The 23,364-nt window shown below is 54.9% G+C and overlaps 2 protein-coding genes across 5 annotated transcripts in view; one reads left to right on the top strand and one right to left on the bottom strand.

Moving 5' to 3' along the window:
- SPTB (spectrin beta, erythrocytic) overlaps positions 1-17,849 on the top strand; it is a 132,174-nt gene extending 114,325 nt beyond the window's left edge. For both annotated transcript variants that reach the window (XM_070377716.1, XM_070377717.1), the window contains exons 33-36: positions 10,637-10,899; positions 14,016-14,189; positions 14,444-14,486; positions 14,629-17,849. In XM_070377716.1, coding sequence (XP_070233817.1) covers positions 10,637-10,899; positions 14,016-14,189; positions 14,444-14,486; positions 14,629-14,796 — 648 coding nt within the window. In that variant the 3' untranslated portion in view covers positions 14,797-17,849. The remainder of the gene's footprint in view (positions 1-10,636; positions 10,900-14,015; positions 14,190-14,443; positions 14,487-14,628) is intronic.
- Positions 17,850-19,312: 1,463 nt separating this feature from the next.
- Positions 19,313-23,364, bottom strand: part of PLEKHG3 (pleckstrin homology and RhoGEF domain containing G3) — a 47,241-nt gene continuing 43,189 nt past the window's right edge. For 2 of the 3 annotated variants that reach the window (XM_070377719.1, XM_070377718.1), the window contains exons 17-18: positions 21,362-22,745; positions 19,313-20,950 (exon numbers count right to left, since the gene is read on the bottom strand). In XM_070377719.1, coding sequence (XP_070233820.1) covers positions 20,220-20,950; positions 21,362-22,745 — 2,115 coding nt within the window. In that variant the 3' untranslated portion in view covers positions 19,313-20,219. The remainder of the gene's footprint in view (positions 20,951-21,361; positions 22,746-23,364) is intronic. The other variant, XM_070377720.1, reaches the window with a different exon arrangement.

Consider the following 23,364-nt stretch of genomic DNA (forward strand, 5'->3'; position numbering starts at 1 on the left):
CCTTTCCCCCCTGACATTGTCCCTAACTCAGTACCCCCTGCACACGCACACATCCACATACACACATACTCACAAATGGGCCGTGTGGTTTCCCTGCCCCAACCGTGGCATTTAGGGGAGTGAAGTGGACACGTTCACCCTCTAGTAGACTCCTTTCAGTGAAACAGAGGCCCCTCCCCACTTTGCATCTTCCTGGCCTGATGCCCATGGGTCAGTGAGCTGGAGACAGAGATGATTCTGAGGCAAGAATAGACTTGAGGGAGCCCTTCAGGAGGAAAAGAGAGCCCCGGGGATTCTGCCTCAGAGGTCTCCAACTTGTAGAAGGGAGGATGGAGAGGAGGGGGGTACCCAAGGCCCAGATGTCTCCAGGGCCTTGCCTGGCAGATCCTTTAGCTGAAAGGACCCGGGAAGTCTATGCAGGAAGTCTGGGAGGCTCTGACCCCGGTTTTGGGGAAATGTCCTGGGAGCCGCTGACTGAGAAGAAAGCAAGAACCCAGCATGTGCCTTGCATGGCTTTGCCACTGCGCGTCCACCACCTGTGCAGGTACCCAGTTAAGCTTGCCTGAACTTTTAGGAGTTCTTGGTGGAAATTTCTGGTATGACATCAACCCCAGAAAAATGCATTTCCTGTGCAGAATCCCTGTCAGATCTAGATTTTGGCCCTTCCCACACTTCTGAGACACACACACACACGCACACACACACACACAACACAGACACATACTCTGAGCTGCCTCCAGCCCCACCAGAGGCCTCCCTTTCTGAGCTGCACCAGCCCATCATGTCCAGCAGAGGGCACTCCTGAACGCCCTCTGGAGGGTCTCTCCCAGGAGTTCCCTCTGAAGATCCCCTTGTGGCAGTGTGGGGGTCTCCGGTGAACTTCGCCCTGGCCCCTCCTTTCCCAGAGACAGCCTCACTGGAAGGAGAGAGAACTCTGGTGGGGGCTGGCACGGACTGCGGACCCTGGGGCTGTGACTGTTCCTGCCACCCGCGCTTCAGCTGTGCGTCCCTGTGTGTCTGCGTGCGGTGGTGTCCCAGGTCTGCGGGTTCCTTTGTGACCGCCTGAGCGATCCATCCATTGTCTGTGTCGTGTACGTCTGTGCAAATGTAATTACATGTGCATCAGAGCCACCTCCATCCAACACCTGAATGCCGCTGGATTTGGGGGGAATAAAACCTGCTTGGACCTGAGTGTCTCTCTGGAAGGAGGAGTGAGCCCACTTGAGACCCTTCCCAGAGAGCCAGCCGCCCTGCCAGGTGGGGCAAGTGGCCTGTGCGCGGTACCAGGAGGAGACCAGATGGCAAGTCAATGAACACCAGGCCCAAGGCCTCATGCAAACAGATTTCCTGCCGCCTCTCCTTTCTGAGCCCTTTGTTGAGTTTTCATGAGGATCCACAGAACTCCAAGGGGCAGAGTGGGATACCCCTTTGTTCTTTGATATGAGAAGAGTGGAGAAAGAGTCCCATGCAGGTTGGAAAACCTTTCCAGAAGCTGCAGGCCTCTCCCAGGAAGGCTGGCAGCAGGAAGGTCTGCTGAGCCTTCTCTTGGGCTAGGCTGGGTGCTCGTGCTGTCCTGTGTCTGCAGTCTGGTGTCAGTGCCCCGTGGGACAGATCCCTGCTGTGTGTGGTCTGGTGTCGGTGCCCCGTGGGACAGATCCCTGCTGTGTGTGGTCTGGTGTCAGTGCCCCGTGGGATAGATGTGTGCACTGTGGCTCCCCGTGAAACCCATCACTAGTGCATGCCAGCTTCCTGCTTGGGGGAGCAGACCAGGCGCCTGAACCCCTGTCCGGACTGCTGCACAGCCCACAGTGACCACCCTGCCAGCCCTACCTGCTCCTCCTTTCCCGGGTGTGTGCACACACACATACGCACAGGCAGGGGCTGGAGCGCTATTCCATGCATTCGGTTTTTTCCTCAAGCATATCATTATCATACAATCCATTGCCTCCATCACCTCCTAGCTTTCCATGTTAGAGCATGTTCCGATTAAAAAAAAAAAATCCATTCTACAGGTAAGTATGCAGGAGTGCGTGAGATTAAGAAGAAACAAGTTTTCACAAATGGCAAAATTCCTGGAGTGAAATTTTGGAAGTCTAGATGTTGGGTTCCAGTCCTTCATGTAGAAATGTCATGAGAGATTTTAGACAAACGTCCTAATCCTCCTGGGTCTCCTTGCCCTTTATAGATCTCTCTCTGCAGGATTACAGAAAGTCCAGAACGTTCCTGAATGTGAACCATGTACCTAAATAAAGGGAGGGTTGGGAGAGAAGGGTTTCTCCATTTTCGTGGTGTTCTCAGCTCTGAGGAACCTGGTTCAGTGGTCAGGTGCCAGCTGGCGTGAGGCTGGAGATGGGAAGAGATGGCAAAGGGCTAGGGTGATTTCCTTGGTTGCCTAGGGAAGAGAGGAAGGCAGGGTTGAACCTCTGCTTCTGCCAAGGCCAGGAGGTGGACTGAAGGGCTACCCTGAAGGTGGCCCTGGGGTAGCAGAGGGGGGCCTGGCAGCAGGCTGAGCCTCCCCCCTCCACACCCTCCACGTTATGTGTCTCCCCTTCACCCTGGGTGCGGCTCTGGGGAGGGCTTGGAGGTCCCGCTAAGCACCCTCATCTGCTCGGCTCTGGCTGCCTTGGAATCCTCAGTGTAACATTTGTGGTGAGATGCAGAGGTTGATTTATGGAGAAGAAATGGTATTGCAGAGGATCCGAGCCAACCCAGGCTTGGGGGCCCCCAGCCCCAGGGGCCTCTTCTGTGCCCTGTGCCTGCTCTAGGAACTCTCCCAGTGGAGCTGCTGTAACAATGAGCGAGAACCCTGAAAAGGGTTGGTGCTTCTAGTGGGCTGCCACAGCAAGAAAGAATCTGCCTTCGGGGTTCACTGTTTTGGGGCAAATGTGCCCTGTCTTACTCTGAGCCCCAAGGATGGATTCCTCTGTGGTGCAGGGACTCTGGGGCCAGGCATCTCAAAAAGCAACTGCCTGGATGCGTTTCATTGTCAGGCCTTCATCAGGTTGTCAGGGAAAACTCAGCCAAGCACAGCTCACAGACATCACTCTTCCCCATGACCTTCCAAGTCTGCCTGCAGCTGGCTTCCCTGAGGGAAGACTTGCCAACTCATCTGGGATGAATAGGAGGGTCCAGACCCCAGGTCCCTTGTCTGTCCCTTCCAGAGCCTTGGAGGTTGATGTGGCTTCAGGCAAGTTACCAGCACTTTCGAACATGAGGGATGGTGTCCCGGGACTGAGTGGGCACTGGATTGCAGCTGCTCACCTTTCAGCCAGTGCCTGGTGGCTCCAGCTGCTGTCCACACCTTAGCAATACCCACCCACCGCACCCCCCACCCCCAATCCCCAGCTCCAGCCTCCGCAGCAGGCAGCCTAGAGCTTTAATCAGCTGCCAGAGGCCAGACTCTGACGTCCTTGGAGGGAAGGGATGTGGGTGTGGACGCAGCAGCTGTGCTGCTTCTTGCCTGAGCAAGCTCTCTCCATCCTTTCTACCGGATTGTTTCTCCCCTCCCACTCCGAGGCCGAGCTGAGCTGCTGGTTCAGGCGTTTTTGCAGCGAAGGTAAATGGTGTGTTTGTCCATAATGAGCAGACCCGGTCGGGAAAGAACATCAGTTTTCCCACGAACCTGGGTGTGTCTGTCTCCCCAGAATGCCTGAATCAGCGCGGCAGGGCTGTGTCTGCCTACAGCCTGGCACCACGCCCTGGCACTCTGGGGAAACTGGCTCTAGGCTCTTTCTGGACATCTGTCCGAGGCTGGGTGTGCCCCACTCTCTATGCTGAGGTTGGGCGTGATCTTCCCAACCCTGCTGCTCAAAGGCAACCAACCCCTAGGTTTGTCTGCCAGTCCATGTTTCAGAGCATCCCAGATCTCGATAGACCCAGCATGGGACTCAGTTAACACTGAAGGCATCTCAGAAATGGGGTTGGAAGTTGCCAACTGGACTGCTGGGTGTCAGATCCAGATGGGGGAGTCAGTGTCTTCCTTTTGGTTTGAATGCCTGGCTCAGAGACATCAAGCAGCTTCCAGTTCCTCGTGGCAGGGACCTGAAGAGCCCACACTGGTGATAGAAATGGTGAAGACAGCCCCTGAGGAAGCCTCATTCTTTCCCCTAGGATGGTCATGGGGGAGACCTTCCCTGTCCAAGGGGACCCTGCACACTGCCCTCCCTCCCCCTCACTTCACCTGGTGGCCTTCTGCTCTGCATCCCTCCCTTGTCTTCCCTGGTTTCCAGTGACTGGACTCTCACCACAGTCCTTCATCTCTTAGTTCAGTTCAGTTGCTCAGTCGTGTCCGACTCTTTGCGACCCCATGGACTGCAGCACGCCAGGCCTCCCTGTCCATCACCAACTCCCAGAGTTCACTCAGACTCCTGTCCATGGAGTCGGTGATGCCATCCAACCATCTCATTCATCTCTTAAACATCCTCCAGAAGAATTCTAACAGTCGGCCCCCAGGGCACAGGGCTGAGCCACTCTTCTGCCCTTCCCACTCCTCATGAGAGCTTCTCCCCTCGGCCCCCAACCTGAAGGACTCCCCACCTGGCCGGCCTCAGCTCTTCCCGCGCGTTTCCCTCTGTTTAGAAACAACTCTGTTCTCTCTTCCGGCATTTGCCTCTGCTCACCCTCTGTTCCCATCTCTCTGGCTGCCCTCAACTCTTCTCTTGCAAACAAGTGTCTTTTGAACAGCCTTCCCAGCCTGTCTGCTGAGAGCCTTCTCACCCAGACAATGAAAGCCCAGACCACAGACATTTAGGGAAGGAAGAAGTTCTCGGCTGCAGAAGTGGCCAACTTCCCCTCCCTGTCGTCTCGCGGGGCTATTTGGTTGCCTGAGGTATTCAAGCCTAGGTCTTGTGTGGCCCCCAGCCCCTCTTCTGGTCCTTTTCGGCATGGCTGTGACACAGTTCCGCTGCCTCAGCTCGTCAGCCACGCATCTTCTGTAAGCCAGACTCCCCTTTAGACCATGAACCCCGTTGGATAGCCCCTTTTTCCCAAGCAGTAGTGCCTCCCGGTCTCTTGCAGCAGGACTTAGTGGGAAGAGCTCAGGGTTTGGGACCAGACCACTGCATCCTCAGCTTTCACTCAGTAGTCGTGTGACTCTGGGCCCGTTACCCATTCTCCCTGGCCCTCAGTTTCCCTCGTCTATGAAACAGGCGTACTGACGCCCACCTCTCAGAAAGGGTGAGGACAGCAAAAGAGAATATAGGTAGAATGCCCAGCAGGCGACTGTCTTTATTTTCCCTTCACTCTTTTCTCCATCTCTCACCACAGTCCTTCATCTCCTAAACGTCCCCCATAAGAATTTTAACATTCGTTGCCAAAACCCTCCCAAACCAGCCTTCCTGCAGCGCCCCTCCCCGGAGACCCCCTACACACACTCGAGGCGCAGTTCTTGCTGTGAGGTAGGTGGGCAAGACCTCTCACAACTAAGGTCCAATAGTATTTGTTTGGGATGCATCCCCATACCCCGTTTCTCATTTACCAGCATTTCCTTCAGAGAGAAGTTCACATGCGTTTCCTTGCTTGTTCATATATCTGGGATCACTGAGCATCTTCTAGAACGTCTCAGAGACCCTGTGGCCACACCGCAGGTGGTTTTTCTCCCTGGCTGGAGAGTTGGTTGTCTGTGTGCGGGCCCCTTATGCCACCTGCTGGCTAGGTCTGGAACTACACCTTCAGCCCCTTTATTCCGTGTAAGAAATGGACCCATCCTGTCCCCCTCCTTTTCACCTTCTTGAAAGTCCTCTGGGGAGGAGACATCTGCCTGCTTTCCCCTGCTCAAGTCAGCTTCCTAGCAAGGCAGGACCCTACAAAGTCAAGCGTACAAGACTCTGCAAAGACTCTGAGGTGGCCACGCCCTGCCCGTCAGGAGCTCAGGCCTCTCCTTGTCTGATTACAGTTCTGTGAGGTCCTAAAAGGCTCTCCTGTCTGTGCCCTTTCCTCCCCTGATGGTCCCACAGCAGCCAATACTGCCTGTCCCCTACCCTACTCCAGCAGCCAGCACACACACCTAGCTCAGATGAGCCCTACCCACCCACCTCAGATGCACCCCACACACCCATCCACCAGTCCCCTGGGCCCCCAAACCAGGGAACAGAAGCTCCAGGCTTATTCCAGGCGCCATCTCAGGCCCTTCTCTCTCCTGCTCTTACTCCCACTCATGGTCTAAACTCCCCATCCATTCTGACCCGACACCCAGAGTTTCTCCCAAGTGGCTGGATCCTCCTTTTTTCAGAGTGTCCCCAACTCCTCTGGGCTACCCCTCAGGTGGAATCTATGCATCCTCCTGCTGACCGAAGGGCTGGAGCAGCACGCCTGCCTTCTGCCACGTATCACGGAGGATAGAAGGGAGTCAGATTGTCTCAGCTATCCAGGGCCTTGGAATAGAGCCTGCCTGTCCCTACAGCACACAAGTAGCCGACCCCCTCCTGGTGTCTGCTGTCCTCTGCCTGCAGAATCCGTATCAGAGTGCAATATGGTTCCTGGGACAGCAGAAGTGCCTGCCCTGCTCTCTTAGAAGCCGGCACATAACATATTCACCCCTGGAGACTATAAAAGGAGGACCCTTTTGCCCAAGCCATGCCCCTGTCTTTCTCCTGTGTCCCTTCCCCCAGCCCAGGAGGGAGAGAAGCCCCGGGTCTGAAAGGAGCAGCTGCCACCAGACCCCTCCGCCTCCACCCTCATTCTTGGCTCTCTCCTCCTCAGGCCTTAGCCTTCAGGGTAGAGAGGCGAGGATGTGTTTTAAATTGTCTCCATGTGAACAGTCAAGGAAACAGAAGAAATCTTTGCGTACATCGGAAAACCCCTATTTTCCAAAGCCCACCCACGACCTGGCTGCTTAACTTTTGATCACACTGGCCATGGGCTCTGACTGTCCCTGCCAGGGAATGTGGATCAGGCACCCATCAGGAGGAAATACACGAAAGGTGAAATTAAGTCGGGAGGCAGTCCTGGAAAAATGTGTGTTTTCAGAGGAGACTTCCCAAAAGGAAAGGAGCATGGAAATGAAAGTATAGGAAGAGAATGTGGACACAGAAGCCTGTAGTAAAACCAGTCCCAGGAGGGCAGAGGCTGAGTGAGGGGGTGAACAAGGCCGAGAGGTTCTGCTGGGTTTCCCTCCCAACATCTGCCAGGGCATCTTCCATGACCCACCAGGGAGTCCGGAGACCCTGGCCCATTGCCAGGAGGAGCAGAAGGGCCAGCTGGGGAGAGAGGATGAAAGGCTTCACTACCTCCCCAACCTCTATGCCTGAGTCAGAGGGTTGGCCTGACTGGGTGCACAGAACCCAGGCTCCCAGACTCAACCTGCCACTCCTGCCCTTCCTCCCTGCTGGAGGATGGTCCAGGCAAGGCCTTAGGGCCTCCAGATCCTTGTGGTCAATTCTGACTCATTGCCAACACTCAAACATATAAATCCTGCAAGATGCATAAAGATGGGTGTGGCCCAGCCACAACTCTCCAGAGGCTCTAAGACAAGGAAAAGATAAGAACCCTAAGGACGTGATAAAAAGTCAGGCCTGCCCAATTCTTCAGTGCATACTCTTAACTGGAAATGAAAGCTGTATGACCCTGGGTAAGTCACTTAACCTCTGAGCTCAGACTGTCTCATAGATTGAAGGTTTTAGACTAGAGTAGTGATTTTCAACCTTTTCCAGCCATATTATTCCTGTCTTTAAATGGGATCTTAGGGAACCCCAGATTAGTTTGTTGACTAGTCCTAATTTAGAAAAAGTTTAGTCGCTCAGTCGTGTCCGGCTCTTTGCAACCCCGTGGACTGCAGCCTACCAGGCTCCTCTGTCCACGGGATTTTCCAGGCAAGAGTACTGGAGTGGGTTGCCATTTCCCTCTCCAGAGAATCTTCCCGACCCAGGGATCGAACCCGGGTCTCCCACATTGTAGGCAGACGCTTTACCGTCTGAGCCACAAGGGAAGTCGTTTAGTCCTAATTTAGGGGATGCAAACATGACCAGCTTTACCTTTCTTCCAACCACTGCCGTCAAACATCTCCACTGAACCTCCGCTTCCCATTCCTTAGTGCCAGCTCTGGCAGACATTGATCGTTTTTAACTGTTAAAAAGTCCAATCAGTCTCTTTCAGTTTGAAGCTTTGATCTGATGTCCAGAATGGTACCCAACTCCTCTCATTCTCCATTTCTCTATTTTGGATTTGATCCAAGGTCTGAAGGACCCACAGTGGGAAACATAGTGTCTGCTCTTTCCTGGCTCCTCCCCAGCACTCTCCTGGGCCTCCATCTTCAGCTGGGACAGAGTAGAAAAGAGGGCAGTGTCTCCTTACTGCCTGAGGTGGTTCTAGTCCTCCTGGGCTTTCAATGGCCTTGGTCCCCACCTGCTTGGGGACTACAAGACCCTTCCCACCTGGTGCTGTAAGGTCCTCAGCAATCAGGCCTTTGAGGCAGAGTTCTGGACAGATGTCTCCAGCTAGGCTGCCTTCCTGGGTGCTTATTTGGCACATAGGAGACCCACCCATTCCTGTCCCAGCTGGCAGTCTTGCGCTGCACTCGAAAACAGACTGCCCCTTGTTCTCTCAGTCTGTCCTCTTCTCTCTCCTGCTGCAGTGGCACAAAAGTGGGTCAGCAAGGCTCTGCATAAGGAGGTACCCAGCCAGGGGACAAGAGTCTGCTTCCCCTTCTCACAGGCACCTGAATACAGCCCATGGTTCCACTAGAGGCCCCTCACTTGGCTTGGGTGGGAGCTGGGAGGATCCTGTCTTCCATTCAGTTCAGTTCAGTTCAGTTCAGTTCCTCAGTCGTGTCTGACTCTTTGCAACACCATGGACTGCAGTACACCAGGCCTCCCTGTCCATCTCCAACTCCCAGAGTTCATTCAAACTCATGTCCATAGAGTCAGTGATGCCATCCAATCATCTCATCCTCTGTTGTCCCTTCTCCTCCTGCCTTCAATCTTTCCCAGCATCAGGGTCTTTTCCAATGAGTCAGTTCTTCCCATCAGGTGGCCAAAGTATTGGAGTTTCCACTTCAGCATTAGTCCTTCCAATGAATATTCAGGACTGATTTCTTTTAGGATGGACTGATTGAATCTCCTTGCTGTCCAAGGGACTCTCAAGAGTCTTCTCCAACACCATAGTTCTAGAGCATCAATTCTTCAGCGCTAAGCTTTCTTTATAGTCCAACTCTCACATCCATACATGACTACTGGAAAAACCATAGCTTTGACTAGACAGACATTTGTTGGCAAAGTAATGTCTCTGCTTTTTAATATGCTATCTAGGTTGGTCATAGCTTTTCTTCCAAGGAACAAGCATCTTTTAATTTCATAGCTGCAGTCACCATCTGCAGTGATTTTGGAGCCCCCCCAAAATAAAGTCTGTCACTGTTTCCCCATCTATTTGCCATGAAGTGATTGGACCAGATGCCATAATCTTAGTTTTATGCCTTCCATGGAGAGGTGCAAGGAGGCAAAAGCCACAGCCTTTCCCTGGGGCATTGACTCCTTAGGTGGTGACTCTTCATCAGCACACTTGAGCGCATGAAAAGCTTGTTAAGAAATACCAATGCGCAGACCCCACTCCAAGCTAGTTAATTCAGCATCCTGAGGATGGGTCCTGCGCATATTTTGTTAAAGCTCTAGAGGTGATTGTAAAAGGCAGCCAGGGTTAGGAACCACTGCCCTCCTCCGGCAAAGCCCTGCCAAATGAAGGGGGCAGGACCAGTTATTCCCCCCATGAGTTGGGAGGGTCTGGGTTTCCCTGGTGGCTCAGTGTAAAAGAACCCACCTGCCAATGCAGGAGACATGGGTTCAAATCCTGGGTCGGGAAGATCCCCTGGAGATGGAAATGGCAACCCACTCCAGTATTCTTGCCTGGGAAACCCCATGGACAGAGGAGCTTGGTGGGCTGCAGTCCATGGGGTCGCAAGAGTCAGACACGACTTAGTGACAAAACACTAACCTGTAGACTTAGGGCCTGGTGCCCAGACACAAGTTGAAGGTAACAAACAAGTTCTCATCAACTTCCCTGGTGGCTCAGATGGTAAAGAATCTGCCTGCAATGTGAGAGACCCGGGTTCTACCCATGGGTTGGGAAGATCTCCTGGAGAAGGAAATGGCAATTCCTTCAATATTCTTGCCTAGATTCTCCAGTATTCTTGCCTGAGAGAATTCCATGGACAGAGGAGCCTGGCAGGCTACGGTCGCAAAGAGTCAGACACGATTGAGCGACTAATACTTGAGAGTCGTACAACATCCTAGTACAAATGTTTTTTTCTTCTATCTTAGCAGCAGAGCCCTTTCGTCATTTGAAATCTGACTTTGAAATCTTGTCAGAGCTCAGGTCTAACTCAGTCAGAGTTGGAGCCTCTGACAGGAAGCCAGGGTGGGCACCTGCAGTTGGGCAACAAGCAGGGTCAGAAATCCCCTGGCCCAGCCCCTTCAGCTCACTCTAAGGACCTTCTGCTCCTATTGAGGTTGGAGAAGGAGGGAGTTTGGGGAAGCAGGCCAGGTGGACACCCACAGCAGGTTGGGGAAGGGCCAGGGTGGGTCAGGGAGGGCAAAGAGAGAGGAACCAGACTCGGGTGAGGCCTGCTGACCTCCCCTGTTCAGCCGAGAGTGGCCGCCCGGGTCTGGGCCCTCAGCAAGGTGCGCTCTTCCCATATGCCCTGGAGCAGGGGGAAGAAGAGAGGCCATGGCCCCAGGACTTGCAGCCGCCACCCCCACCAGGGCCCCACGAGGACGGGCAGGAGGAGAAATCCAGCACAGATGAGAGGCCCGCCACAGAGCCCCTCTTCAAGGTCCTGGACACACCGCTGAGCGAGGGCGATGAGCCTACAACGCTGCCGGCCCAGCGGGACCGCGGGCACAGTGTGCAGATGGAAGGCTTCCTGGGCCGGAAGCACGACTTGGAGGGGCCCAACAAGAAGGCCTCCAACAGGTGTGTCGGGGAGGGGCCATGGGGCCGCAGGATGCGCAGGGCTATCCGAGCAGTCTGTGGGTGAGGAGGCCCTCTGCCTCTACTCTGAGAGTTCCTGGGTGCCTTCTGAGCCAACTCTGGGGGGCTACTTGGCATGGTGGGAAAGACTGTCTTCAGCTGTGGGCCTGAGTTCAAATCCTATGACCTCATACTAGTTACTCAGCCTCTCATTTGTAACATGGGGATGGTGGGGGCAGCCTGGTGCAGAGCAGGAGAACACTAGCTGGTACTATGCCAGGGCAGGGTAACAGGTAGGTCTTGGCACTAACAAGACCTACCTGTCCTTGATCCAGTCCCCCTTTTTACCCAGTCTGGGCCTCAGTTTCCCCAGCCATAAAATAGGGAAGGAGAAAGAGCTGACCTATATGCCATCTGGAGGGCCCTCCTAGGAATGATATGACCCTGAGGAACTCATTCAGAGGCAGTCGTGTCCTTGAGTGTGGTCTACTCGGGGGATGCCGCGACTCAGAGTCTCTAGAGGCCTCTGCCTTCAGGCAGCGGTCCAGGGTCTCAGAGAAACAGGGCAGTGTCAAGAGGTTGAAGCCAGCTCTATTCCCAGGGCCAGCTGGCAACATACAGAGAGCCTGGCTTGGAGGACACACCAAAGTTATTTCAAATTCCAAAAATGAATTTGGGGCCCGACCACCCTGAAGAGGTTTATTGCTTTATATGGAGGGGCTGCAGGAGAGGGGAAACTAACATGTATAAAGTACCTACTATGCGGCAGGCATTATGTCAGGACTGACAAAGTTTTCACAACCACCCTGTGATATTGAGGTTTCATTTTCCAGATGGGGGAAACCATCTCAAAGAGGTTGTCCTTTGTCCAAGGCAGGATTTTACTCCTCCTTAGCAACTGCCTTACTTGGGCTACCAGCTCAGAGAAGTTGATGAGGGCCAGGTCTGAGCAGAGGATCCCTGAGCTGGTATCGGAAATCTGGGCTTTGTGGAATGGCTCTGCAGCTAGCTTTGAAAGGGTCGAGTTCTCTCTTTGACCTTCCAGTCCTTCTTCCCTATGTGCTCTGCTAGTGCTCCACCTTTCTGCCCTCAAAAAGGAGTGGGGGAGGGGGTGGTGAGGAAGAGGAGGAAGACGCGCTTAACGCTTCTCATTGTCCAAGGACAACGTGCTCTGTATTTGTCAAAGAAGGAGCTCAGGTGAACTCCTTTATGAGCTCACTTGTTGGTTGTTCTCACCAAGCCTCCCATTTGAGTTGAGCATTGATTTGCGCAAATACGTTCCTTTCAAAAAGAGCTAGCACAGTATACCAGGCATTTATCATCAATAAAACAAAATACTCCTACCACCAAAACAAAACCCTGCTCTGTTCATGTTACAGTTCTGTGGTGAGACTCATGGGCTGTAGTGAGACTCAAACCCACTCCAGTATTCTTGCCTGGAGAATCCCATGAACAGAGGAGCCTGGTGGGCTATACAGTTCATGGGGTCACAAGGAGTGACACGACTGAATGAGCACAAGCACGAGTGAAACTCAGATATGCTGGTGGCTAGGAACGTGCTTTGGAAAGTTCTTTACACTGTTGGTCTGAGACTCAATAATTCTAGAAATATATCTCAAGGTAAGATCAGAGTTACAGGAAAGATTAAGGCATCAGGATGTTTTGTTGCTGTTGTTCTTTACAGTTGTGTCCGACTCTTTCTGTGACCTCATAGACTGGTATTTCCCAGGCGAGAATACTAGAGTGGGTTGCCATTTCCTTCTCTAGAGGATCTTCCCAACCCAGGGATTGAACCTGCATCTCTTTCATTGGCAGGCAGATTCTTCACCACTGAGCCATCAGTGGGAAGCCCCATAAGGATGTTTATCACATTGCTATTTCAATTGTGGATAAATTTTCCAGTATTAAAAGGTCCACCAATATAGGGATTATTTTTATTTGTGATAAAATACCATTAGATCAGATCTGATCAGTCGCTCAGTCGTGTCTGACTCTTTGCGACCCCATGAATCACAGCACGCCAGGCCTCCCTGTCCATCACCAACTCCCGGAGTTCACCCAGACTCACGTCCATCGAGTCAGTGATGCCATCCAGCCATCTCATCCTCTGTCGTCCCCTTCTCCTCCTGCCCCCAATCCCTCCCAGCATCAGAGTCTTTTCCAATGAGTCAACTCTTCGCATGAGGTGGCCAAAGTACTGGAGTTTCAGCTTTAGCATCATTCCTTCCAAAGAAATCCCAGGACTGATCTCCTTCAGAATGGACTGGTTGGATCTCTTTGCAGTCCAAGGGACTCTCAAGAGTCTTCTCCAACACCACAGTTCAAAAGCATCAATTCTTTGGCGTTCAGCCTTCACAGTCCAACTCTCACATCCATACATGACCACAGGGAAAACCATAGCCTTGACTAGACGAACCTTTGTTGGCAAAGTAATGTCTTTGCTTTTGAATATGCTATCTAGGTTGGTCATAACTTTCCTTCCAAGATATCATATAGCTATTAAAATTATTTTCAAGAAACATTTGAGGATTCAAATATTTGAGGATGGGGAAATACTCATGACATAGTGTTAAACTTAAAAGTACAAAATAAAATTGAATATACAGTATAATCCAATTTTAGTTATATATGTGAATAGAAAATAAACCAGAAGGAAATACATAAAATGTTAACAATAGTAGACTTTGGTAGTAGAATTACATGCAGATGATTGGTTTTTTTTTTTTTGGCCATGCCACATGGCATGTGGGATCTTAGTTCCCCCACCAGGGATCGAACCTGCACCCCTTGCATTGGAAGTGCCAAGTTTTAACCACTGGGCTGCTAGGGAAATCCCACATGCAGATCATTTTTAATTGCAATTTTTTTAGCCGTAAAATGTATTACTATGGATCATGGTAAAGTTGGTGTAGTTAAAAATGGTAAAGCTGTGGGAACTGATTATAGAGATGCTGTATCAGGACTGTGGCAACCCTCTCCAGTATTCTTGCCTGGACAAACCTGTGGGCAGAGGAGCCTGGCGGGCTACCATCCATGTGATTGCAAAGAATCAGACGCGACTGAGCAACTGAGCATGCAAGTGAGGACTGTAGGTGAGCTGCCTGTGTGTACCTTCACAGGTCCTGGAACAACCTGTACTGTGTGCTCAGGAATAGTGAGCTGGCCTTCTATAAGGATGCCAAGAATCTGGCCCTGGGGGTGCCCTACCACGGGGAGGAGCCCCTGGCCCTGAGACATGCCATCTGTGAGATTGCTGCCAACTACAAGAAGAAGAAGCATGTCTTCAAGCTGAGGTGAGGCCCTGCCTGTTCACCGCTCCTTCCCTAGTGGCTCGATCTGGCCTAAGTGGCCAATCCACTGTATGTGACCAGCTGCAGGCCTGAGGTGCCCCTCAGGGATTTTTCAAATAAGAGAGGCTGGTGGTCCTGATTTCCGCCTCTCTCAGAAAGCACTGTGCTGCCTGACAGGGTCCTGGTCATGGGAAAGCTCGGGGAGCTGGGGGGTCAGATCCGGAGATGGCCACGGGGGAATCCCTTTGTCCTCCTAGGCTGAGCAACGGCAGCGAGTGGCTCTTCCACGGCAAGGATGAGGTAAGTGCAGGGCTGCCTGGCCCTGACCCCCGCCAAGGGGCAGTTGGGAGGGACCCGTGCCCCTTGGCCTCAAGGCTCCCTCAGAAGGGGTTGTCCTAGAGGCAGCCCGTCCTTTGGGGGTCCTGACCCTCCCGCCCTGCAGGAGGAGATGCTGTCCTGGCTGCAGGGCGTGAGCACGGCCATCAACGAGTCCCAGAGCATCCGCGTCAAGGCACAGAGCCTGCCCCTTCCCCCCATCACCGGCCCCGAGGCCAGCCTCGGCAAGAAGGACAAGGAGAAGAGATTCAGCTTCTTCCCCAAAAAGAAATAGCCTCTCGGGGGCCTGGCGAGTGAAGCCGGTGCGTCGTTGGGACGTGCGGGGACTAGTGCCTCCCTCCTCGGCCGGGCCTTCCTCCCGCCCACTGCCCGGCCGCTGCCGCTGCCTGCCGCCTGCCTGCTCTGAGCTGCCGGCCGGCCGGCCGGGCGCGGGCCCAGCTGCACTGCGATCGCTGCCTTCGCCCGCCCGCCTGGCCCGGCCCACGCCTGCCTCCGCGCCCGCCGCCCTGGGGCCCCGCACACAGCGAGCGTAGGCTCCAGGGACAGGCCCCCAGCTCCGCGGGCCCTCGGGGCCTCTGACTCTGGGGGCAGGAAACGATTTTTGAGGCCCACACCCTCCTCTCCCGACCCTCCTTACGGGGCCGAGGGGAGCCAGTCCCCACCCCCCTATTCCCACACAAGCTGGAGAAGAAGGCTTGATGGGGGTTCTTCAGATGCTGAAAAGCGAAAGTGAAGTCGCTCAGTTGTACCCGACTCTTAGTGACCGCATGGACCGAAGCCTTCTCCGTCCATGGGATTTTCCAGGCAAGGGTACCGGAGTGGGTTGCCATTTCCTTCTCCAATGGATCTTCCTGCCCCAGGGATCGAACCTGGGTCTCCCGCATTGCGGGCAGGCGCTTTACCCTCTGAGCCAGCAGGGAAGATTCCTGAGATGCTGCCCACTCCCAAAGCAAGTGTTGCTTGGGGTCCGTCCCACACAGTCATAGCCAGGGGAAGAAAAAAGGTTCTTGGGAAGGCCCGACCTGCCCCCTTAGGGGCATGAGGAGGGAGTCTCTGGGCCAGGGGCCAGGGGCCGCTGCCTCCCCACCTCAGGGGTCACTGCAGCCCCTCCTCCCACAAAAAGAGGGGGCACTGTCCAAAATCGATAGGTCCTAAGTGCGAAGGGCCTCCCGCCGCCTCCAGCACCCCCTTGCTGCCACTGGGCCAGGCGGTGGTTGGACCCTAAGCTCTCAAGCCGGCCCTCTTTTTTAAAACTACAGCTAGAGTTTAGGGCTCAGGCCAGAAGGAGGCAGATAAGACTTCCACACTGCCCCAGGCGCCACCTCTCCACCCTGGGATCTGCCGCACTCCCAGTAGCTGCTAGACCAGCAGTACCCCACTCAGACCCCAGGTCCCGGAGGGAGACAGGGCAGGTCCCCATACGAGATGGACACCGCAGCACCTGCATTAGAGCATCCCAAAGCCAAATACTCCATGAGTCCTGGCTGCAGCTGGCACCACCTGAGGGTGCTGGCTGAACCAACAGCAAAGTTCACGACCTGTCACCCTGAGGTGGCAGATGCAGCCACACCTGGGTATTACAACCCATGTAACAACCCCAGGAGAGCTGGGACAAATGTTGGGGCCGGAGCCATTAAGATGTGGCAAGTACCCTCACACAGGTCCTCCTGAAGGGCCTGGCCAGAGTCAAGGGGCTACATGGGTATCTACCCCCCAATCCTGGGTACAGCCAAAAGGGGCCCTGCAACCTCTCTCCCCAGGGATAACCGTCCCTATGCTGCCAAAGTCAGACATCTGGAGGGAACAGACCACTGGTTCCACAGTATTCTTTCCACCACCCTCTGAAAGCAATACAGCTCCAGCCCAGCATCTTAACTTGGGTTAGGTCCAAAAGTTGAGTTGCAGGCAGCAGACACTCCCCTGGGCAGAGCAGAAAGGACCCTGGGACCTGCAGTTGCTGTTTCCATCACCTTCCCCATGGGAAGGAGCCTTAGACACGCTGAGACGACCCCCCAGAACTGGGTGAAGCTAAGACAGAAACCACAGGCATAAGCATCTGGAGTTATTAGGCCCTCCCAGGAGCCCTTAGTGCTCAAGATCAATTACTACTATGTCAAGGGAAGGCAACTTCAGCGGACAAGAACCACAGGAGGGAAGTTCTCTGACGGGGCCTGACACATGGTCCCACCTTGGGAGCCAGGGTCTTCATGTGTCCTCTGTCCACCTATCCCTGTGGCCCTCTGTGCATCCACAGGGAACCTAATCTATACCACTCGCCAACCTCTCTACACATAGGGGAAACCAAGGCAGGAGGCAATGAGGTAGTGATGCTCACCTGGCAATAACAAAGGCCTCAAGCGCACCTGAAGGCATGTCCTGCTCCAGGATAGCCTGTTCCTTGCTGAAGAGCAGGTGGTGGCAAGTCTCTATCAGCTGCCCCCATGGGCCAATCTGTGGGAGCCAAGACACTAGGGGCCACCCTCTGCCCTCCACATGTGCTTCTGAAGTGAGGAATTTCAGCAAGCAACTCCACAGTCCCAGGAATGAAGGGGCCTCAAGGAAAAGCTAGGATTTTGCCACCCCTGAGCCCCTGGACTGGGCAAGGGCAGCAACCAGCTGCATGTGACCCACCATCTACCACCAACTTCCCATGCACCCTTCTCCCACATCACACAGGCCCCAAGACCCTTGACCAACTGGAATGAAACTGCAGGCACCCAGCTTTGGGACTCTGAGCCACATGGGGGGGGGGTTAAGCTCCTGGCACCCTGGCAAGTTTTTTTTTTCCTCCTTATATTTTCTACTTTGCAGTCTTTTAACAGTATCCCCAAACAGCTCCAGTCCACACCAGCATATCAGGCTTCCTCCCCAGGGCAGTTTAGAGGAAGCTCCTTCTGGGCATGGTCAGGTGGTCCTCCCACCCTCTCTTCTTCCCCTTTGTCCCCCTGGCCTCAGTGGACTGTGGCTGAGGGAGGTCAGGAGGGTCCTCGGGAGGCTCGGCTTCCCTGCCACCCCACCCCTCCTTCCTGCCTATCGGAGGGCACGTAGAGTCCCCAAGGGTGGCCCTGGATCTCCTTCCTCCCTTCAGTGGGAGGGGGCAGAGATCCAGAAGACCCCATGGCTCGGTCCCTTGGACAAGCAAGCTCAGGGAGGATGCAACGGAGGAGGCGGCGGCAGATGACTGCAACCCTGTTGGGCACAGACCTTGCAATCTGGGGCTGGCCCTGGGGCCGACCGGGTCTTGTCCTCCACCTGCTCAAATGTGCTTCCACGAACCAGAGGAAACCCATTTACTAGTTTTTCTAATAAATCAATAATGCTCCATAATTCTATTTGGCCTATATCCCTTTGAACTGGACCAAAGAGGGCTGGTTGAGTAAGCAAGGCGGGATCTGTGAACCCAGGACCACCATGGAGACAGAGGTACAGCCAGGCCATTGACTTGTCCCTGGAGTCTCATAGAAACAACTCCTGCCAGGACCCAAGTCCTGTGCTTCACTTGTGACCCTGAGAAAACACTTATTCATGCATTCAGCCATCTTGTGGGCCTGCTACAGGCCTTTCTGCATGGAGCATGGGACAGAGATCTGAATATCAGAACCCACATGCCTGGGGTTCATTTCCAGGGTGAGTGTGCTTTAAGTCCCTTCAGTCATGTCTGACTTTTTGCGACCCTATGGACTATAGCCTGCCAGGCTCCTGTCCATGGGATTCTCCAGGCAAGAATACTGAAGTGGGTTGCCATGTCCTCCTCCAGGGGATCTTCCCGACCCAGGGATCAAACTTGCATCTCTTCTGTCTCCTGTATTAACAGGCGGGTTCTTTACCTCTTGCGCCACCTGGGAAGACCATCATCTCTGGAGAGGCAGTTTCAATTGGTCTGGGTGAATGAAACCTAGGCATTGGCATTTTCCAAAAAGTTCCCTCTCCAGTGATTCTAATGGGCAGCCAATAAGTAACACTGAGCTGGTTCAGGGTTCCCACATAACAACCTAGAGGCCTGTGTATGGATCTGCTGGGGAAAGTGTTCATGACTACCACCTCCCCCAAGCCTTACCCCTTGAAGAGTCTGAGTCAGAGTTTGAGAAGCAACAACTCATCCATCCCCTTCAATTTATAGAGGAGGGAAAAGCAAGAGTTTAGGTGACCCAGCCAGTTAAGTGCAGGGCTGGGTCTCCTAACTCTCACTCCAGTGTGTGACTTCTCTTTATAATCTGACTTGCCTGGTAGGAACCAGCACGCTCCTCGGCAACTGCGCAAGTGGCCACACACCATTCCAGGCAGCTGGTAGAACGTGGGCCAGACCGGCTCGGCTTCTGCCCAGGGAAGGCCTCCTCTTGCCTCTGATACTTGACCTCATTAGACTCAGCAGACTCATCTTTAGGCTGAGTCTATCCTCCTAGGTCAGAAGACCTGCAAGACAGCTCTCCCACCTGGCCCTACAGACCCAGTCCTCCCAGGCAGACAGGGTGAAACAAGGCTGGTCCACCAAGGGAAAGGGGCAGAACACCCAGTTAGAAATAGGGAGGCATTCTTACCCGTTGGGAATCAAAGACACTTTTGCAAATGAGATGAAAAATGAGGCTCCATCTCAGAAAACACGCACTTGTACCCCTCATCTGACACTGCAAGCCACCTAAGATATTCCTAGGCCCTAAGTTTAGAATCCTCACCCCCCAGGATGCCTCTTGGGAACCTGAGAGGGAGAGAATAAAAGGCACCAGTCATGGAAACATCTGTCTGTTAGAAAAACATCCCACCCTCCACCTCACCCCTTTCAATCCAACTTTGGCTCTTGGGGAAAAGAGCTAAAGGCCGGCACGGTCACCACTAGACAGGACGCCAGGCTGTGGGTAGACAGAAGCCCGTGGGAGTAGAAATAACAGAGAACAAGCCCCCTCCTGCACATTCTGCTGCCCCAGCCTCCTCTACCAGGACCTGGGCCTGTGGTTTGAGAGCATGGCTGCATACTAAGTACATGTGGAAGCAAAAAGCCCAAGTCCCACCTTCCCCTAAGACAGCCCTGGGCACAATCGACCCTTCCCAACCCAGCCAGACCCCAGGAAGGAGACCACACACAGGTTGGTTGGTCAGCAGTGGTTATTACACCATTGGCAAATAATGAAATGTGTACATTAGCAACAACCACAGGGCCAGCAAGACAACCCACAAAAGTACCTGAATAGAGGCCACGAGACTTTTCCTGGGAGGGGAGAAGCAACACACACACACACACACACACGCATACACGCACGTGTGCACGAGAACACTAACATACCACAGAATGGGAAGCAATAAATTATGGGCCTCGTGCCTGCCTGGATCCTAAGAAAAGGCACGGTTAAAGAGCAAAGCCTCCCCAGGCCAGCTTCCTGTGTGTCCCCTGGGTGGCCCCTGGGTCTGGCAGTGGCCAGGCAACGCTGGAGGCCTGAGCAGGGCTTGCTCTCCCTGGGAACAGATGAGCTTAAATATCTGGCGTCTTATCAGAACTATATACAAGAAAAGTGGCCACCCTGGCCTCACAGGGGAAAGGGGCTCATATGGGCCTGTGTCAAGTCGCCGGCAAGTCCCGGTCCATGGCAGGTGCTCTCCCAGGGGCGGCCTTTCTGAGGGCAGGGGAAGGGGGTCAAGTGAGGAAGGTGAGCCCAGCTGCGAGCATGAGGATGCCGTGGTTCCTCCCTCCCCCAGGACTCAGAGTCAACCTGTGGAGTTCAAGGCCTGGAATTTCTCCCTCAGGTCCCGCACTCTGCCCTGCTGGCTTCGGTCCGCTGGGTCCCTGGGACCCTCTTCCTTAGGCCGATACTCCGCAGACTCCTGCAACTCCTGGTCCTTCCCCATCTGGGCGGCTGCAGAGCCCAGTCCCTGCCCGCTGGCCGCCTCCAGCCCTGCGGCAGGGCCAGGCAGGGGCCCCTTCTCCATGACAATCATCCGCCGGTTGTCCTCCAGCGTGAGGTCTGCGGTGACATGCAGGGCCTCCCCTCTGTCGGGCTCGCTTGGGGGCGACTCCCCCAGAGGCTGGGGCTGGGCCGCCTCTGGGCTCACCGGGGCCCGCCTAGCCTTGAGGCTGCCGCAACGGCCCAACCTGCCGGAGGGAGCCAGCTGTGGCTCCCTCATGTTCTCCGGCAGCGAGCGGCTCCGGTTGACTGGCACTTTGCTGGGCCAGCCGCCCTTGGTCTGGAGCACCTCGTCCAGGGAGGCGTACTTGGAGCAGAGCTCTCGGACGTCAGGCCAGTTGAAGGTCTCAGTGTCAAAGGGGCTTCGAGGGCCATGCCAGGCTCCCGGTGGGGTGGTCCTTGGGCTGGTGGCCGAGGAGCTGAAGGAGACACGCTGTGGCGACATCTCCCTGGAAGAGCCAGGCCTGGGCAGTCTGCGCTCCTGGACCGCGGACTGCTTGTGGTTGGAGAGAGGTGGCCCCAGCTTGCTCACACCTGTGGGAAGAGAGCAAGCCGCCTGAATCCCAGAGCAAGAGGACGTGAGGGCTCTCTGAACTGGCTACAGCAGCTCCCCTTCTGGGCAAGGGTGGTTGCTGGGGTTTGGGGTGTGATGAGAGAGAAATCCCTTTTACCATCTGCAGCCCCGTATCAAAGGGAAAATGAGAAGAAAGAAGAAAAGGCGGGGAAGAGGAGTCAGGAATCAAAAGGAGGAGACAACTCTCTCTTTTTTGCTCTCCTGGAAAAGAGACCCTGTGCCCTTGGGCTTTAAAGCAGCTCCAGGGCTCACCTCAGCCCTCTTTCTGGTATAGGTTCTGTAGGGGGTCACTTCCCCAGAAGCCAACTGGCTCCTAAAAGGTGCTCCTGACTCAGGCTTGCGGGAAAGGCCCCCTCCCCACCCCGTCGTACCTGTGCCGCCGGATGGTGCGCCAACCTCCTCCTGCACCATGGGGACGGTGGAAGCCACCTTCTCCCAGTGCAGCGGAGGCCTGGCCGTCACTGATCTGCTCTTGATCCGGAGACTGTACTGGCGAGCCAGCTGGTAGACCTTGTTCTTGACTCGCTCGCTCACGTGGCTATCCATCACGTGGGAGAGCTGCAGGATGTGGGGGTGCAGCGGGGTCACCAGCTTCCCCTGGGCATCACTGCTCAGTTCCCTCACCAGCTCCTTCAGCTCCCGGGCCAGGTGGGTGGGGCTGCGGGGCTCGGTGGGGGAGGCGCTATCTGGGGAGGCAGCCGCTGACTCCTCAGTGATGGCTGCCAGCTCATGCTCCTCCAGGATAAACAGGGGCTCGTGCAGGTCAAAGCCGTTGGCCTGGCCTTGGCCCGGCCCCTTCGGAGGGCTCCCCTTGGGAGCCTCCATTCCCTCCCAGATCTTTACCATTTCCGAGGATGGGCGGAACTCAGCATCTGTGATAGGAGCTGGGTCCCCAGCGCCAGCCTGGCCTGGTCCTGGGCAGTCAAAGAGGGCCACCCGTGAGCCCACCTGTCTCTTGCGCCCCAGTGGAGCCTGTGGCTCCGGGTCTGGCTTGCGAAGGCTGTTTATTCTGGAGACCGAGTTTCTCACAAGCCCTTTGGGGATGAAGGAGAGGCTCTCCCGGCGCCGGACACTAAAGCCTGCATCTTGGTGCTCTGCATTTTCGTAGTACCTCTTGATTCTGTCCAGCAACTGCCGGTCTTGAGAGGAAAGCTTCGATTCCTTTGGGCAAGAAGACCTGTCTGGTTCCGCTGGGCAGCCTGGGCCCGGGGCCTCTGTCCCATTGACAGAAGGTTCGCTCTCTGCGGCCATCCCAATGCTGAGGTCCACTTCTGGAAGGAGCTGAGAGCCCAGGGAGTCTGTGGTGCCACCACGTGGGGCTGGGCCCTTCTCACCATCGTCTAGGCTGACCATACTGCTGCTCCGGCTGGTCAGCCTTGGGGTCCCGAAGCCACTGGACTTGCCGTCCTCCAGGGCCAGGCTGCTCCGCCGAGAGACGCTGCTGACGAACAGCTCGGCAATGACGCTGGCCTGGTCCAGCACAGAGGGAGGCAGGAGGCTCTCAGGCTCCTGGGAGGCCCCCACCTCCTCCTCGTCGTCCTCGCTGCTCAGGGCCTTCGGGTCCTCGGTGCTCTCGGCCACCATGAACTCTGCCATGTCATCGGGGGGCTCCAGCCCCAGCAGCAGCTGGTGGGGGTCAAGTTGCATTTCGAGGACCTCCGGGGCCTCTGTGTCTGAGGGTATCTCTTCGGCGCTAGGACCTTCCACGGAAGCAAACACCTCCTGCTCGGTCCCAGACTCGGTGTCTGGCTCAACCTAGGATAGCACAAAGGGCTCGCATGAGACAAAACCCCCCCTCAGGGGACCTGTGGAACGTGTGGACAGTGCGGCCTGCTCAGTGCCTAGTGGGAAGGGGCTGCAGTTTAAGAAGCAGGCAATCAGATGGAACAGCACTCAAAAGTGCGGCAGCAAGGAGAGGATGGCCCTCAGTCACCCTGAAGCTGGGGTGCTGGGCCCATGTCCTCAAAGCCAAGGAAAATTCTAGGAATACAGAGTGGTAGCACCTCTCAGTGGTAGTCTCCCCGAGTGGTACAGGGACAGGGTGAGAACATGCAATACTGAATCAGATCCACAGCCCTAGGATGCCCCTTCCTCAAGCCCTAGTAGTCGGGAGTCTGTTCTGGGTTGAAACTTGGGCCTGAATGACTCCCATGAAGGGCCAGGGTCTCCTGTGTGGGTCAAGATCCAGAGGGCAATAGGACCATGTGCTGAAATCCCATCAGAGGATGAAGATGGAGATGCAGTTCCTACTAGGCAGCCTCCACCTTTGTGCCTGACTCTGCCTTTGCCCAGCAGATGGCAAAGGAGGAAGCAAGGTCGGCAACTCCCTTCTGACCACATCACAGGTCATTTGAATCGTAAAATCAGCCAGTAT

Source organism: Bos mutus, chromosome 10 (assembly GCF_027580195.1).
Source record: "Bos mutus isolate GX-2022 chromosome 10, NWIPB_WYAK_1.1, whole genome shotgun sequence".
NCBI classification, from domain to species: Eukaryota; Metazoa; Chordata; class Mammalia; order Artiodactyla; family Bovidae; genus Bos; species Bos mutus.